Below are 12631 nucleotides of genomic sequence, written 5' to 3'. Positions count from 1 at the left end.
CTCAAAGCTTTCACAACCCTCTAAGGGAGCCTTCATTTGCAGGCCCTCCATTCCCCACTGATGATTAGAATGTCTAGCCACACTGACATCTGTGTACGTGATTCAGTGATTAGGTTTATGTGGCTTTAAAGCATGGGGTCTTTAGAGCAAAAGGCAAAAAAAAAAAAAAAAAGAAAAGATATTTTCATAACAGAGATTTGTATTTCTACCATTTTAATTATTTTAGTTTTCTGTGGAATTGTGTCCACTGTGTATAGGTAAATACCTTGCATTTCTACGCAATGGGTTTGGCCATGTAACTGCATTTGCTCAGCCTTGTGGATGCCATTTGTATAGATAATTGTCAGAGCAATGTGAAATTAAAGGTATGCCTTATATTGCAGAAAAGAATGGGGACTGGAGACTTTTCTTCCATCTGCTGTACTGCAGAGCATGAAAGAAAAGAACATAAAGAAAGCACTTTCACACCTTGTCAAAGCAAATCAAAACCTAGTTCCTCCGGGTAAAAAGGTAATGCATTTGCATCTTAATAGAAATAGATTTTCATAATCAGTAGAGCTGAATCCAAAAGAGAGAATTTTAAGTTGGTTCTTTAAATAAGTAATTGGCAAATGTATTTTTCAGAGATTTTCCAGACCTTGCAATGGGCAGTGCTTATTGCCATATTCCAAGAACAATTAAAAATAATTTAGCAAAACCATTATTTCATCTTGAGAATGATGGAAATTGCTATTTAACCACAACGACACGGCACTTTCCCTTCTCCTATACTCATTTTGCTTCTACATTTCATAACAAAATTGCTTGAAAATCACTTTCACTTTTCTGAATTGTATTACTTTGGGAGTCTGCCATGCCCTCACATCTTTTTCATCAAGCAGTCCATTGATTTCTGTGATACTGTTGAGTACAGTATTCCAATACAATCATTTACCTTTGACATTAATGGATGTGGTGCTCGAAAGTCTTAAATGCATCTGAAATGGCATATATCTTACCTTTTCATACATGACAACACCGTTCAGCTGAAGGTACACATTTTAAAGTTCCATTAATTCACTTGCAGTGTGAAAGATTAAGCACCTATTTATCTCTCACTGAAATTATTGGGATTCGAAATGCATTAATAATGCGTTATCGAAGATGGGATATAAAGAACCATTCTTATTGAAACTTGGGTATAAATTTAGAAGATAAAGTCAGTTAATTTTTGTCACCAGCAGACCCAGTGTTATTGGCCAAATGCTGAGCCCCACAGTGCTCACTGGAGCTAAAGCCCATCACCAACATCCTCATTAAAAAGCAAACTTTTTCCTATGGTAGTGATACTTACCCTAGTACCACAAAGAAGAGCTCCAGGTGAGAGACTGCAGCCGCTGCCGCCGCTGCCTTTTGTGTCCCTGGAATGCCTCTAGACCTTGCAACATTGACCCCAGAGGCAAGCTAGAGGAGATGAAGATGGTGGTGGCGGGTGTAGCCATTTCATCCAGCACTTCACCCTTCTCAATACCAGAATGAATCTTGGATGTTTCCTCCCCTACCAGTGCTTGCTGTTGCCTGGCCAAAGATTACCAGGGCAATGGTGACAGAAGTTGAAAAATTCCAAAGTTAAGAAGTACCAAATGAAATGGCTGCATCGGTTTCTTCCATCTTCGTTTCCCATCAGTGAACACTGCTTGAGCTGAGTAGTTCAGATCAATATTCTACTAAAGCAACTCTAGTGTTCAAGCTTTACTGTTGATACAGTTTGGATTACATCTGTTGAAAGCAAATAACACTTGAATTCAAAGAACGAAATATAATGACTGCTTTCAGGAAGGAGTGACTTACCTATACACTCTGATAAGCTTTTATTGCCAGTCTTCTTGGGCTGTGCAGTCAAATTCTAATTAATCTAGTTAATGATGTTCTCCACTGTGTCTTACTTTCATATTCATGTTTGGTTTCTCCCCCACCCCCTTATCTCCAGCTATCTGCTCTACAAGCCAAGGTACACTATCTCAAGTTTCTCAGTGATCTACGGCTATATGGAGGCCGTGTATTCAAAGCAACATTAATGGTAGGTTCTTTTTTTTATTTGCCAAATAGTATGCAGATGGAAGATTAACAGGGTACTTCATTAATTGTATTATAACTAATATTGAACCAAATCATGAAGTAGCTCTAATACTACTTCAGGGAGACTCATTCTGATCACCTGCATTTTTACAGATGTCATTTTCTAGTAACAAGTACATAAAATTAGTAGTGCCATTAAATATCATTTTCTTACAATACTTTAAAGCATTTTATTTATGTGATCTACAATCTGGTTAATCTAGACGATATATTTAATGCAATGTTTTTATTACTATCACCCAATAGCCAGAACTCGGAGTAGTTCACAACAATTATCTACTAGAAGTAAACTGATTTAAACTCATACTCTTTTCCTCATTTTATGAAGATCTCTTCTTTTTTGTTTACTTGTTGCAGCAGGGAGAAAAACGTTCTGAGGTGACATTGTTAGTGGGACCACGATATGGCATAAGCCATGTAATAAATACCAAAACGAATTTGGTAGCACTACTGGCCGATTTCAGCCATGTGAACAGAATTGAGATGTTTACAGAAGATGAAACTATAGTTCGAGTTGAGCTTCATGTGCTAGATGTAAAAGTAAGTGGAATATCGATCTGTCTTAATTATTTAAATCAAATTCTGTATTGTAAGAATCTAGGTCTGAGAGTTTCTTAAAAGAATGGCCCCTTGCACCTTGGTAGGCAATTATCCCTAGAAACATGAATAATTTTTAAATCATAATTGCAACTGTTCATTGTGGAATACATTAACTAGAGCATCTCTGGATCTCTCCTCAGATTATGTCTCTGTCTTTTATGTGTAAGACTCAAGATTGTACCTAGATGTGTGGCATTCTAAAGTCCAGTATAGTTACCTCTCCTGACTCCTGAGGAATCCTATAGTGCAGCTCTGCATCAGCCAGTCTGAAACTGGCCTACAAACTGTATCAGGTGCAGAAGGCAAAGGAGAGGCTCAGAGACCTGGAGGAATCTCTGAGGCTTCTGTACCCCATTCAAGAATGGCTAACATGAGCCTTCCACCTTGGCTTCTGAAATCTTACTTTCTCATGAAGGCAGGGTATTCTTTAAGGGAAAGAGTGATATGGAAACTAATCTTAAAAAAAATATTATTCCCTCCCCTCTCAAATTCATAGAAATACTACGAAACCTAACATGAATTTCTTCTGAATAAACATGTTAAAGAGCATACTGGCACTGTAATTACATTAGATTTGCTTACTGCAACTGCAAGAAGGGTTTTTTTTCCCCTGTTTCTGTTTGGTAATCTGTGTATTTTACTCCAAGATAACAGACTTGTCCTGATGATGTAATGTCTTGGTTGTCTTTTCTGCTTAGCCAATCATTTTGTTAATGGAATCATCAGATGCCATGAATCTTGCCTGTTTGACAGCTGGATACTATAGACTTCTAGTTGATTCAAGGCGTTCAATATTTAACATGGCCGGGAAGAAAAATGGTGGAAGCCGTGAAGCAGGTAATGAATATTTACAATGTAACAGACACAATATGCAAAATACTGTACCAGGTCACTTATCAGATTTTTTTTTTCCTGTCACTAGAGAGTGCTGTGAAATTAAAAACATGTACTTCAACAATTATGATTTGTAAGTTTTAGCATGTATCATCACTATAAGTCACTGTAAGAATTCATTATGTGAATTCTCTGTGAGCCAAAAAATGGATAAATAAAAAACATCTGTTAGAAAGTTACCCTGGGTTATATGAACAGGATGAAGCTAAAACTATAAAAGTTTAGAAATAACGAAGTATCCTTAATGGCATAAATTGATTTGTTATTTACCTTTCTCCCATGTACTCATTTTTAGGGAATGAAACTAAGGGGAAGCATAACCTCCATGGATCAGAATGGAACTGTGTGGCAAAAACTACTACATTCCCAGCAGAAGAAGAACAGGAGGCCCACATGTTTGTAGATCCGAAACAGAAAACTACAGAATCCTGCGACAGCACTTTGTGTCCAAAAGAACACAGACACCTATACATAGACAGTGTTTATAGTTCAAGTGAGATTGATCAGCAATTGGCTAAACAAAGTGACTCTACAGAGGCAGAAGAAAACCAAAATTTAAGCCAACAATCTGTGCTGTCATACTCAGGAGGACTGGACTCAAGCAAGAAGACACAAGGATCTCCAAGAGCTGCAAAAGTATCCTTTATATTTGGCGATCACAATTTGGATGGTATTAATCCCCAAACTCTTGGCTATGAAAGACTATTGGATGAAAGTCCAGAAACTTTAGATAAGCAAAGAGCTCTTTATATAAGCCATGCCAATGACATTAAGGGTTTAGAGCTCTCTCCAGATACTGATAGCATTCAGTTTGCTGCTAATTCAGTTTATGCGGGCTTAAATGATGGCAAAATATTTGAAGCTGCAGAAGGAATAGAAGAGCCTTTGCTGCATGATATTTGCTATGCAGAGAACACAGAAGATGCTGAAGATGAAGATGAAGTAAGCTGTGAGGAAGACGTTATGGTAGGAGAAATCAATAGGCCAACTCTTCTTAGCCTTTCAGGTTCTAGTGATGACATCATAGACTTGACATCACTTCCACCTCCAGAAGGCGATGATAATGAAGATGACTTCCTATTGCATTCTCTAAACATGGCCATTGCTGCTCCTCCACCTGGATTCAGGGACAGCTCGGATGATGAAGACTCACAGAATCACACCTTACAGTACAGAGAAGACAAGGAGGAAGCCAAGGACGTTGGGCGTGGTGATATCCCAGTGTCTCTTATTGATGCTGTCCCCACTAATACTGAAGGAAAATGTGAAAGGGGGTTAGATGAAGCTGTGGTTTCTACTCTTCAAGCACTGGAGGCCTTGGCTGCTTCTGAGGAACAACAGACTAATGATAATTCAGGTTCTTTCACCACTGTTACGTTCATTCATTGAAACAAACCATACCATTTCATCCATTTTTACCATTTAGTCTTTTCAACATTAACCTTTTTGGAAACATTTCATAGTCATTGTTGTCATTGTTATTGTTGTTTGCCATCACCTATACATCCCATAGGATAGAACCACCATTGTGTTAAGTTGCCTTTCTTGGAAACTATGCAATATATGAACCAGTATTCTAGAACATTTTTAAGCTTACTAAACCCATTTTCTTATCAGTATGTTGAAGTGCCTGACATGGTTTCATTAACTGGCTCTTATTCTTTGTGGCATACAGGTGTAGCCATCTTGAGAGCATATAGCCCTGAATCTTCATCAGATTCTGGCAATGAGACTAACTCTTCTGAAATGACTGAAAGTTCTGAACAGGCCACCGCACAGAAACTGACTGAAAATGCCACGCGCATGTTTTTGCCTGCTAATGAAGGTAACCAACCGCAGGCTGAATTCTCCATCACCAAGAATCAGGCTGGAGGGCTGCTAATGAAATCTTTACCATCATCGTCTAATCAGCAAGTTACAGAGCTACAGACAAAAGTTGTGCCTTCAAAGCAGATTCTCCATTCAGATAACATGGAGATGGAGCCAGAAACCATGGAAACAAAATCTGTTACTGAATATTTTAGCAAACTGCACATGGGGTCTGCAGTTTATTCTTGCACTACTAAACGGAAAAGTAAGGTGACTGATGGAGAAGGGAAAATGACTCCTGATGGCCATGTTGTTACAAAAAAACAGCAGGAGGCTAAAAAAACAGAAACTGATGAGCAAAAGAGTAAAATTGGTACTCTCTCCTTGAGGGAGGGTCAACGCATAAGCACTTTTAATGTAGAGAGAACTGCCTTTCGCAAGGATGGCCAAAGATGGTATGTTGCTCCAGAAGAAGGAGCAGTGGAGAAACCAAATTCAGAGACAGTGAATGGAAAGGCAGTTCCACGAGTTTCCAGTCTTGGGAAAACAGAGATGGATGGCAAAGATGATGTGTATCCTGAGATTGATCATAATGTTATTTTAGGACATGGGCCAGATGAAAATTTTGTGTCAGATGTGTCTACTCTGCCTTCACCCAAAGATTGGAATGACTCTGAAGATGTTAATTTGTCTGTGGATGATCGTCTTTCCAAGCTTCCAGAAGCTGAGCAGAGTGTGACTAGACTGTGCGAGTACCATTTAGCTAAGCGAATGTCCTCCTTGCAGAGCGAAGGCCATTTTTCCCTGCAAAGCTCGCAGTGCTCTTCGGTGGATGCAGGCTGCAGCACAGGCAGTAGTACATGTGGAACCCCTGTTGAATCTCCTCTTTGTACCTCTGATGCTAAGCACATCATGCCTGACTCAACAGGAAAAAGCATCGGCTATATTTCCGTAGATGAAAGAGCTGCCACGCATCCCAACCACGGATCAACGTACAAGGAGCTGCACCAGCAGTCAGAAACTGTGTGCCACAGAATGGCTGTTCCTGTTATGCATTCTGCAGTGAATTCTGCTGACCCCCTGTTTGGCACGTTGAGAGACGGATGTCACAGGATTCCTAAGATTAAAGAAACTACAGGTACGGAGCATCAGAGCACTGATCTTGAATAGGGACAAAAATCATGGGTGCCAACTAAAATGATTAAAGCAAACCAGCATCCCCACATGTCCGACTGTTTCACACACTGTACAAATCCTGTCTAAATAGTGCAACATAGATCTTGCCACAAACCCACAATGCATAGTAAGTTCAAACACATAAGCAAATGCCCAGTTTCTACAGACCTTGTACCTTGGATATGGAGAATCAAGTGATATGTGTTTATTCCTGAAATACAATGAAAAAAATGGTGCTTTGGACTTCTTCTTCCAAAGCCCAGAAAAAGAGAGCTTCCCAAAACCCTTTAAAAAATTCTTAACATATAAGTGGTAGCTTTGTAGCCACATGTTCTCTAATGTAGGAAAGAGCTTAGGGAGAGATCCCTTTCAAAACAGTACAGCCAAATGTCCAGCACAGAAAGGAGAAACAAGCAGAGGGGAATCAGAGAAGGCAACACTCACATACCTTTGCAGTATTGAAAAAAAAAAATAAAGAAGTCATTCTGTCTCATCTAGTCACTTTACCTACTTGCCTAGTCTCTTGAGTCCCAAGCATATGCCAAGTTTATTACAGAGAGGATAGTTTGAGAAGAAGAGAGCATCTGACTTTCAGTTAGTTAAGGGAAAGCTCTAGAAGCACTGAAGGACAGTACGTCTTATAATTTTTTTTTTGCCCAGTAAAAGCCATACCCTTGCAGCCTTTATTTCTAACACAAGTGGTCTAGCAAACAAAAAAAATCTAGTAGCTGAACCCACCTTCTCAAATTGTATTGCCAAAAGCCCCAGGTGGTTGGAACCAATCATCCTCTTCAGAAAGTTTTAAAGTTTTCTTCATATCTGGGGGACAAGAGACTAAGAAGGTTAAAGAAAGTTGCTCAGGTTATGTTCCAGGAGCCACTGTGAATCTTGGAACAAACCTTGCCCAGAACTTTTCACTTGGGCCTAGAAGGGCTTTTTAAGAGATGAGGCTTATTTCTTGCACTACTCTCTTTTTGACACAGCTATTTATTGATCAAAATGGTTAGAAATTGCCTTGCAGTCCTATAAAGGACCCCTGCCAGGTGCTGTGCAAAGAAAAAGCAAACAAAAACAAATTTAACAGAGAAACAGATTAAAACCAGAACTATTTTAAAACTAAGCAAACCTTTGAAGTCCTGCTGAACTCAGTGTGACTTACTTCTGAGTACATATGTATAGGATTGCACTGTATGTCTCTTTTCAAGTCCCTGCCTGAACCACACTAAATGACACATGCAGTTCCAAGCCTTTTTCCCTAAAAGATTGTTTTTTCAATGGCTGAGATATAACTCCAGAGTCTTCAATCAGGAGCAAAAAAGGAACAGCTACTCTTCCTTTTTTTTCCCTCTGACTTGCTTATATCTTTTCCCCACAGGAAGATAAACATTTTAGGGAGTCTGCTTTTGAGTAGACAAATGGCAGAAAGGGAAATGATGAAGCGGAGGGAGCAGAATTTTGGGAAAAGTATATCTGAAATTATTTTAAGGCCACTTTTAACAGTGAAACCTGCTCAAGGTGTGCTCAAGGTGGCAAAAACCCCCAAAAAACTCAGCTGAATGTGTGGTGTAGTTTGCCTCTGCTAGCCCACAAGTCCCCAGTGCAGATGCCTTCCAGATTTAGGTCACAAGGAACAGTGAGAAGGAAATGGAGACATTGGAAGCCACATGGTCTGTGTATGTGATGAGTGTTACTCTTGAGATATGGCCTGTACTAATGATGACAGATGTGAACCAATGGGATCTAACCATGGCACATGTTCATGTGCATACTAGCTCTCTCCATGCTGATGCACATGCTGGCCAAACCCCTTGATAACACCCTTGGCCACAAAACCTAACTGTTCAGTTGCATGGATTACAAATTTTTCAGCAATATCATCTAAATAGCGTTTTAGAAAGCATTTCTCTATCTTGGACCTCTTGGGGAATAAACCACAAAACCACAAGAATGTTTATCTAACAGCAGTATTTTTATAGTGCCTTTTCCTGCTGGGGCAATCTTGTTTTAGGGCAAATATTTACAATTTATTTTATTTATTTATTTATTAAAACATTTTTATGCCGCCCCATTCGCCGAAGCCTCGGGGCGGCTTACAACAAAAAATTAAAATAACATTTTAAAATATATACAATAAAATACAAATATATAATATAAAACATACACTATAAAACAAGCCGCCCTGGCCAAATAAAATTCAATAATATTAACATTTAAAATACTGCTTAAATAAAAAGGTCTTCGCCTGGCGCCGAAAAACAAATAACGACGGCGCCAGGCGGACCTCTCTGGGGAGCGCATTCCATAACTTAGGCGCCACCGCTGAGAAAGCCCTCCTCCGAGTAACCACCCTCCTAACTTCTTCCATGGAGGGCTCCCGGAGAAGGGCCTCTCCCGCCGATCTCAGGGGGCGGCTGGGCATATAAGGATGTAAGCGCTCCTTCAGGTAACCAGGACCCAAGCTGTTTAGGGCTTTATAGGTCATAACCAACACCTTGAATTGGGCCCGGACTTCAATGGGAAGCCAGTGAAGCTGACGGAGAACTGGAGTCATGTGAACATAACGTCCAGTCCCCGTCAGCAGCCTGGCAGCTCTATTTTGGACCAATTGAAGTATCCGGACCGTCTTCAAGGGTAGCCCCACGTAGAGCGCGTTACAGAAGTCCAAACGGGAAGTCACCAATGCATGTGTCACTGTCGCAAGGCAGTCATTCTCCAGATAGGGGCGCAGCTGATGAATTAGCCGAAGCTGGAGGAAAGCGCTCCTCGCCACTGCTGTTACCTGAGCTTCCAGTGAAAGCTCTGGGTCGAGGAGCACTCCCAAGCTGCGGACCTTGTCCCTAAGAGGGAGTGCAACCCCATTCAGGACAAGGTTCAATTCACCCTCTCCGAAGCCCGATCCACCAACCAACAGGACCTCCGTCTTGTCTGGATTGAGCTTCAGTTTATTGGCCCTCATCCAGCCCATTACCTCGGCCAGGCACCGGTTCAGCACAGCCACTGCCTCACCTGGATTGGTGGAAAACGAGAGGTACAGCTGGGTATCATCAGCGTACTGATGGTTCCGCAGCCCACACCTCCTGATGACCTCTCCCAGCGGTTTCATGTATATGTTGAACAGCAAAGGGGACAAAATGGACCCCTGCGGTACTCCATGGCATAGCTGCCATGGCGCAGAGCCATAGTCCCCCAGCACCACCTTCTGGAACCGGCCATTGAGATAGGAGCGGAACCACTGCAAAGCAGTGCCTCCAACCCCCAATCCCGCAAGCCTATCCAGAAGGATACCATGTTCGATGGTATCGAAAGCCGCTGAGAGGTCCAGCAGAACCAACAGGGACGCACTCCCCCTGTCCGTCTCCCTGCACAGGTCATCATACAGGGCGACCAAGGCAGATTCAGTACCGTACCCGGGTCTGAAGCCGGACTGCAATGGGTCCAGATAATCAGTTTCATCCAAGAGTGCTTGGAGTTGTCCCGCCACCACTCGTTCTAACACCTTGCCCAGAAACGGGATGTTGGCCACTGGTCTATAATTAGTGGCCATCTCTGGATCCAGTGACGCCTTCTTCAGGACCGGTCGGACTACCGCCTCCTTCAAAGGGGCAGGCACCCGACCCTCCCTCAGAGAAGCGTTAACCACTTCCAAGATCCAGGTTCCAATCCCGTGCTTGGAATCATTTATTAACCAAGACGGGCAAGGGTCCAAAAGGCAAGTGGTTGGACGTACTCGCCCAAGCACCTTGTCCACATCATCGGGCCGCAGTAACTGAAATTCATCCAATAAATCTGGACCAGACGGCAGCGTTGGTGTCTCCTTTGAAACCTCTGAATCAATAGTGGTGTCCAGCTCGTGACGAATCTGAGCGATTTTCTCCCTGAAATGCCTGGCAAAGTCGTCACAGCGGGCCTTTGAGGGTGGAATCAGGTCTTCCTTTGGACCTGGACGGACCAGGCCTTGCACCACTCGAAAGAGCTCCGCCGGACGGCATTGTGAGGAGGCAATGGAAGCGGAAAAGAATCTCTTTTTTGCCGCCCTCACCGCCACAGCATAGGCCCGATAGTGGGCTCTTAAGTGTGTTCGGTCAGATTCATCTCGTGATTTCCTCCACCTACGCTCTAGTCGTCTCCCAACCTGCTTCATCGCCCTCAATTCAGGAGTATACCAAGGGGAAGAGCGGGCTCTGCCCGGTGGGAGAGGACGCTTAGGAGCGATCGTGTCTACAGCCCTGGTCATCTCCCCATTCCACAGTTCGACCAGAGCCTCGACAGGAGCACCCGTCTTGTCAGCCGGAAACTCCCCCAGGGCCTTCAGGAATCCTTCTGGATCCATCCGGCTCCGGGGGCGGACCCACATAATCGGGTCCGCACCCTTACAGAGGGAGAAGTCGCTCTCGAGCATAAACCTCACCAGGAAGTGATCTGACCATGACAGGGGAGTCAAGCATAAATTACTCACCCTCAGACCACCCTCTTCCTGCCCCGTCGAGAAAACCAGGTCCAGAGTGTGTCCCCGTTCATGGGTGGGGCCGGTGACATGTTGAGACAGCCCCATGGCCGTCATGGAGGCCATGAAGTCCTGAGCCGCCCCGGTCAGACTAGCCTCGGCATGGAGATTGAAGTCCCCCAGGACCAACATCTTGGGGGTCCTCAACACCAGGTCCGAGACAGTCTCCGTCAGCTCAGGCAGGGAGACTGTTGGGCAGAAGGGTGCGCGGTACACCAACAGAATCCCCAGTCTGTCTCGGTCGCCCAACACCAAATAGAGACACTCCAGCCCTGGTCTCGAAGGGACCGGAAGTCCCGTGAGGGAGATGGAGGCTCGGTAAACCAAAGCGACCCCCCCTCCCCTCCCCTCCGGCCGTGAGCAGTGCTGGACCAGATACCCGGGCGGGCACACTTGGGAGAGGGCAACATCCCCCCCTCTCCCGCCCAGGTCTCCGTTATGCAGACCAGGTCGGCCCCCTCATCCACAATCAGGTCCTGGATGAGGGCAGATTTGTTATTGACCGACCTGGCATTAAGCAACAGCACCGTCAGGCCGGAGGGGCGACTGACGAGACTCCCTGGCACCCTCTGGCTGGGAGCAAAACCAGAAGTAGGGACAGGTGTCAGCCATCTGTCCCTCCTTCTTCTATGCGGACACGTTAAGCTCCCAACGCTGTTACGTCCCCTGCCCATAACCACCTCAATGGCGGCACCCGTGCGCTCCCCAGGAAACATAAGCGGCAGCATGGCCAGGGACGACTCCATAAAAAGATTTAAAATACTACTACTAAAAACACACACACACACACACACACACACACACACACTCTCACCCCTCACTCACAGCCCAGCAGGAGGGCCTACCATCGCCAAGCGCAAGCCCCTGGCCAGCCCCGCCCCCTGCTCGGCCACCCGAACGGTGGCGACCATCCTTTGGCCGACGCCCTTTGTAGCCGCCGGCCCTGCGTCCCCCGCCTCGTCCGAAGCACGCCTGCCACACGTGCTGGGGCGTGGCGGAGCAGCCAAGTGGGCGGTGGATGGCGGCGCGGTCTTACGCAGCAAGGCAGCGGCTCCCCTCCGGCGCGGCGCGGTCTTACACAGCGAGGAGGCGGCCCTCCTCCGGCGTAGGCTGCCGGGCGCAGTTGGTGTTGCTCAATGTGTCTACAAGGACGCAGAACTATGACAAACAGAAAATGTAATCCTAAATCAATATATATGATTAACTTTTCTTCTTCTTCTGAAAGGTATATTGTGCGCTCACTGCTTTTTCCAGTGACGTCAACACGACTTACTAGTACACATTTAAATTAAATGGCACTTATAGAATAACTAATTCACTAAAACAAATTTGTGGTGGAATCGCAGAAATGGCCCCTGTGGTGGTGTATGCTGCAAATCTCTGCTTCTGCCACAACGAAAGGATAGAGGGGACCATGTATTTGCCACTCAGCACTACTAAATTATTATTATTATTATTATTAGTACATTTCTATGCCGCCCCTTGCCGAAGCCTCAGGGCGGCTTACAACACAATAAAATACAATACAAT

The 12631-nt window shown here is 44.2% G+C and overlaps 1 protein-coding gene across 1 annotated transcript in view; it reads left to right on the top strand.

Moving 5' to 3' along the window:
- The window catches only part of FRMPD4 (FERM and PDZ domain containing 4), a 349502-nt gene that overhangs the window by 333238 nt on the left and 3633 nt on the right, over nucleotides 1–12631 (top strand). The window contains exons 11-16 of the mRNA XM_044449615.1: nucleotides 384–510; nucleotides 1970–2059; nucleotides 2476–2658; nucleotides 3417–3555; nucleotides 3908–4969; nucleotides 5288–6559. Of these exons, the coding sequence (XP_044305550.1) occupies nucleotides 384–510; nucleotides 1970–2059; nucleotides 2476–2658; nucleotides 3417–3555; nucleotides 3908–4969; nucleotides 5288–6559 (2873 nt within the window). The remainder of the gene's footprint in view (nucleotides 1–383; nucleotides 511–1969; nucleotides 2060–2475; nucleotides 2659–3416; nucleotides 3556–3907; nucleotides 4970–5287; nucleotides 6560–12631) is intronic.

Source organism: Varanus komodoensis, unplaced genomic scaffold (assembly GCF_004798865.1).
Source record: "Varanus komodoensis strain SLA01 unplaced genomic scaffold, ASM479886v1 scaffold1, whole genome shotgun sequence".
Taxonomy (NCBI): Eukaryota; Metazoa; Chordata; class Lepidosauria; order Squamata; family Varanidae; genus Varanus; species Varanus komodoensis.
This window is presented reverse-complemented; position numbering and strand designations above follow the sequence as displayed.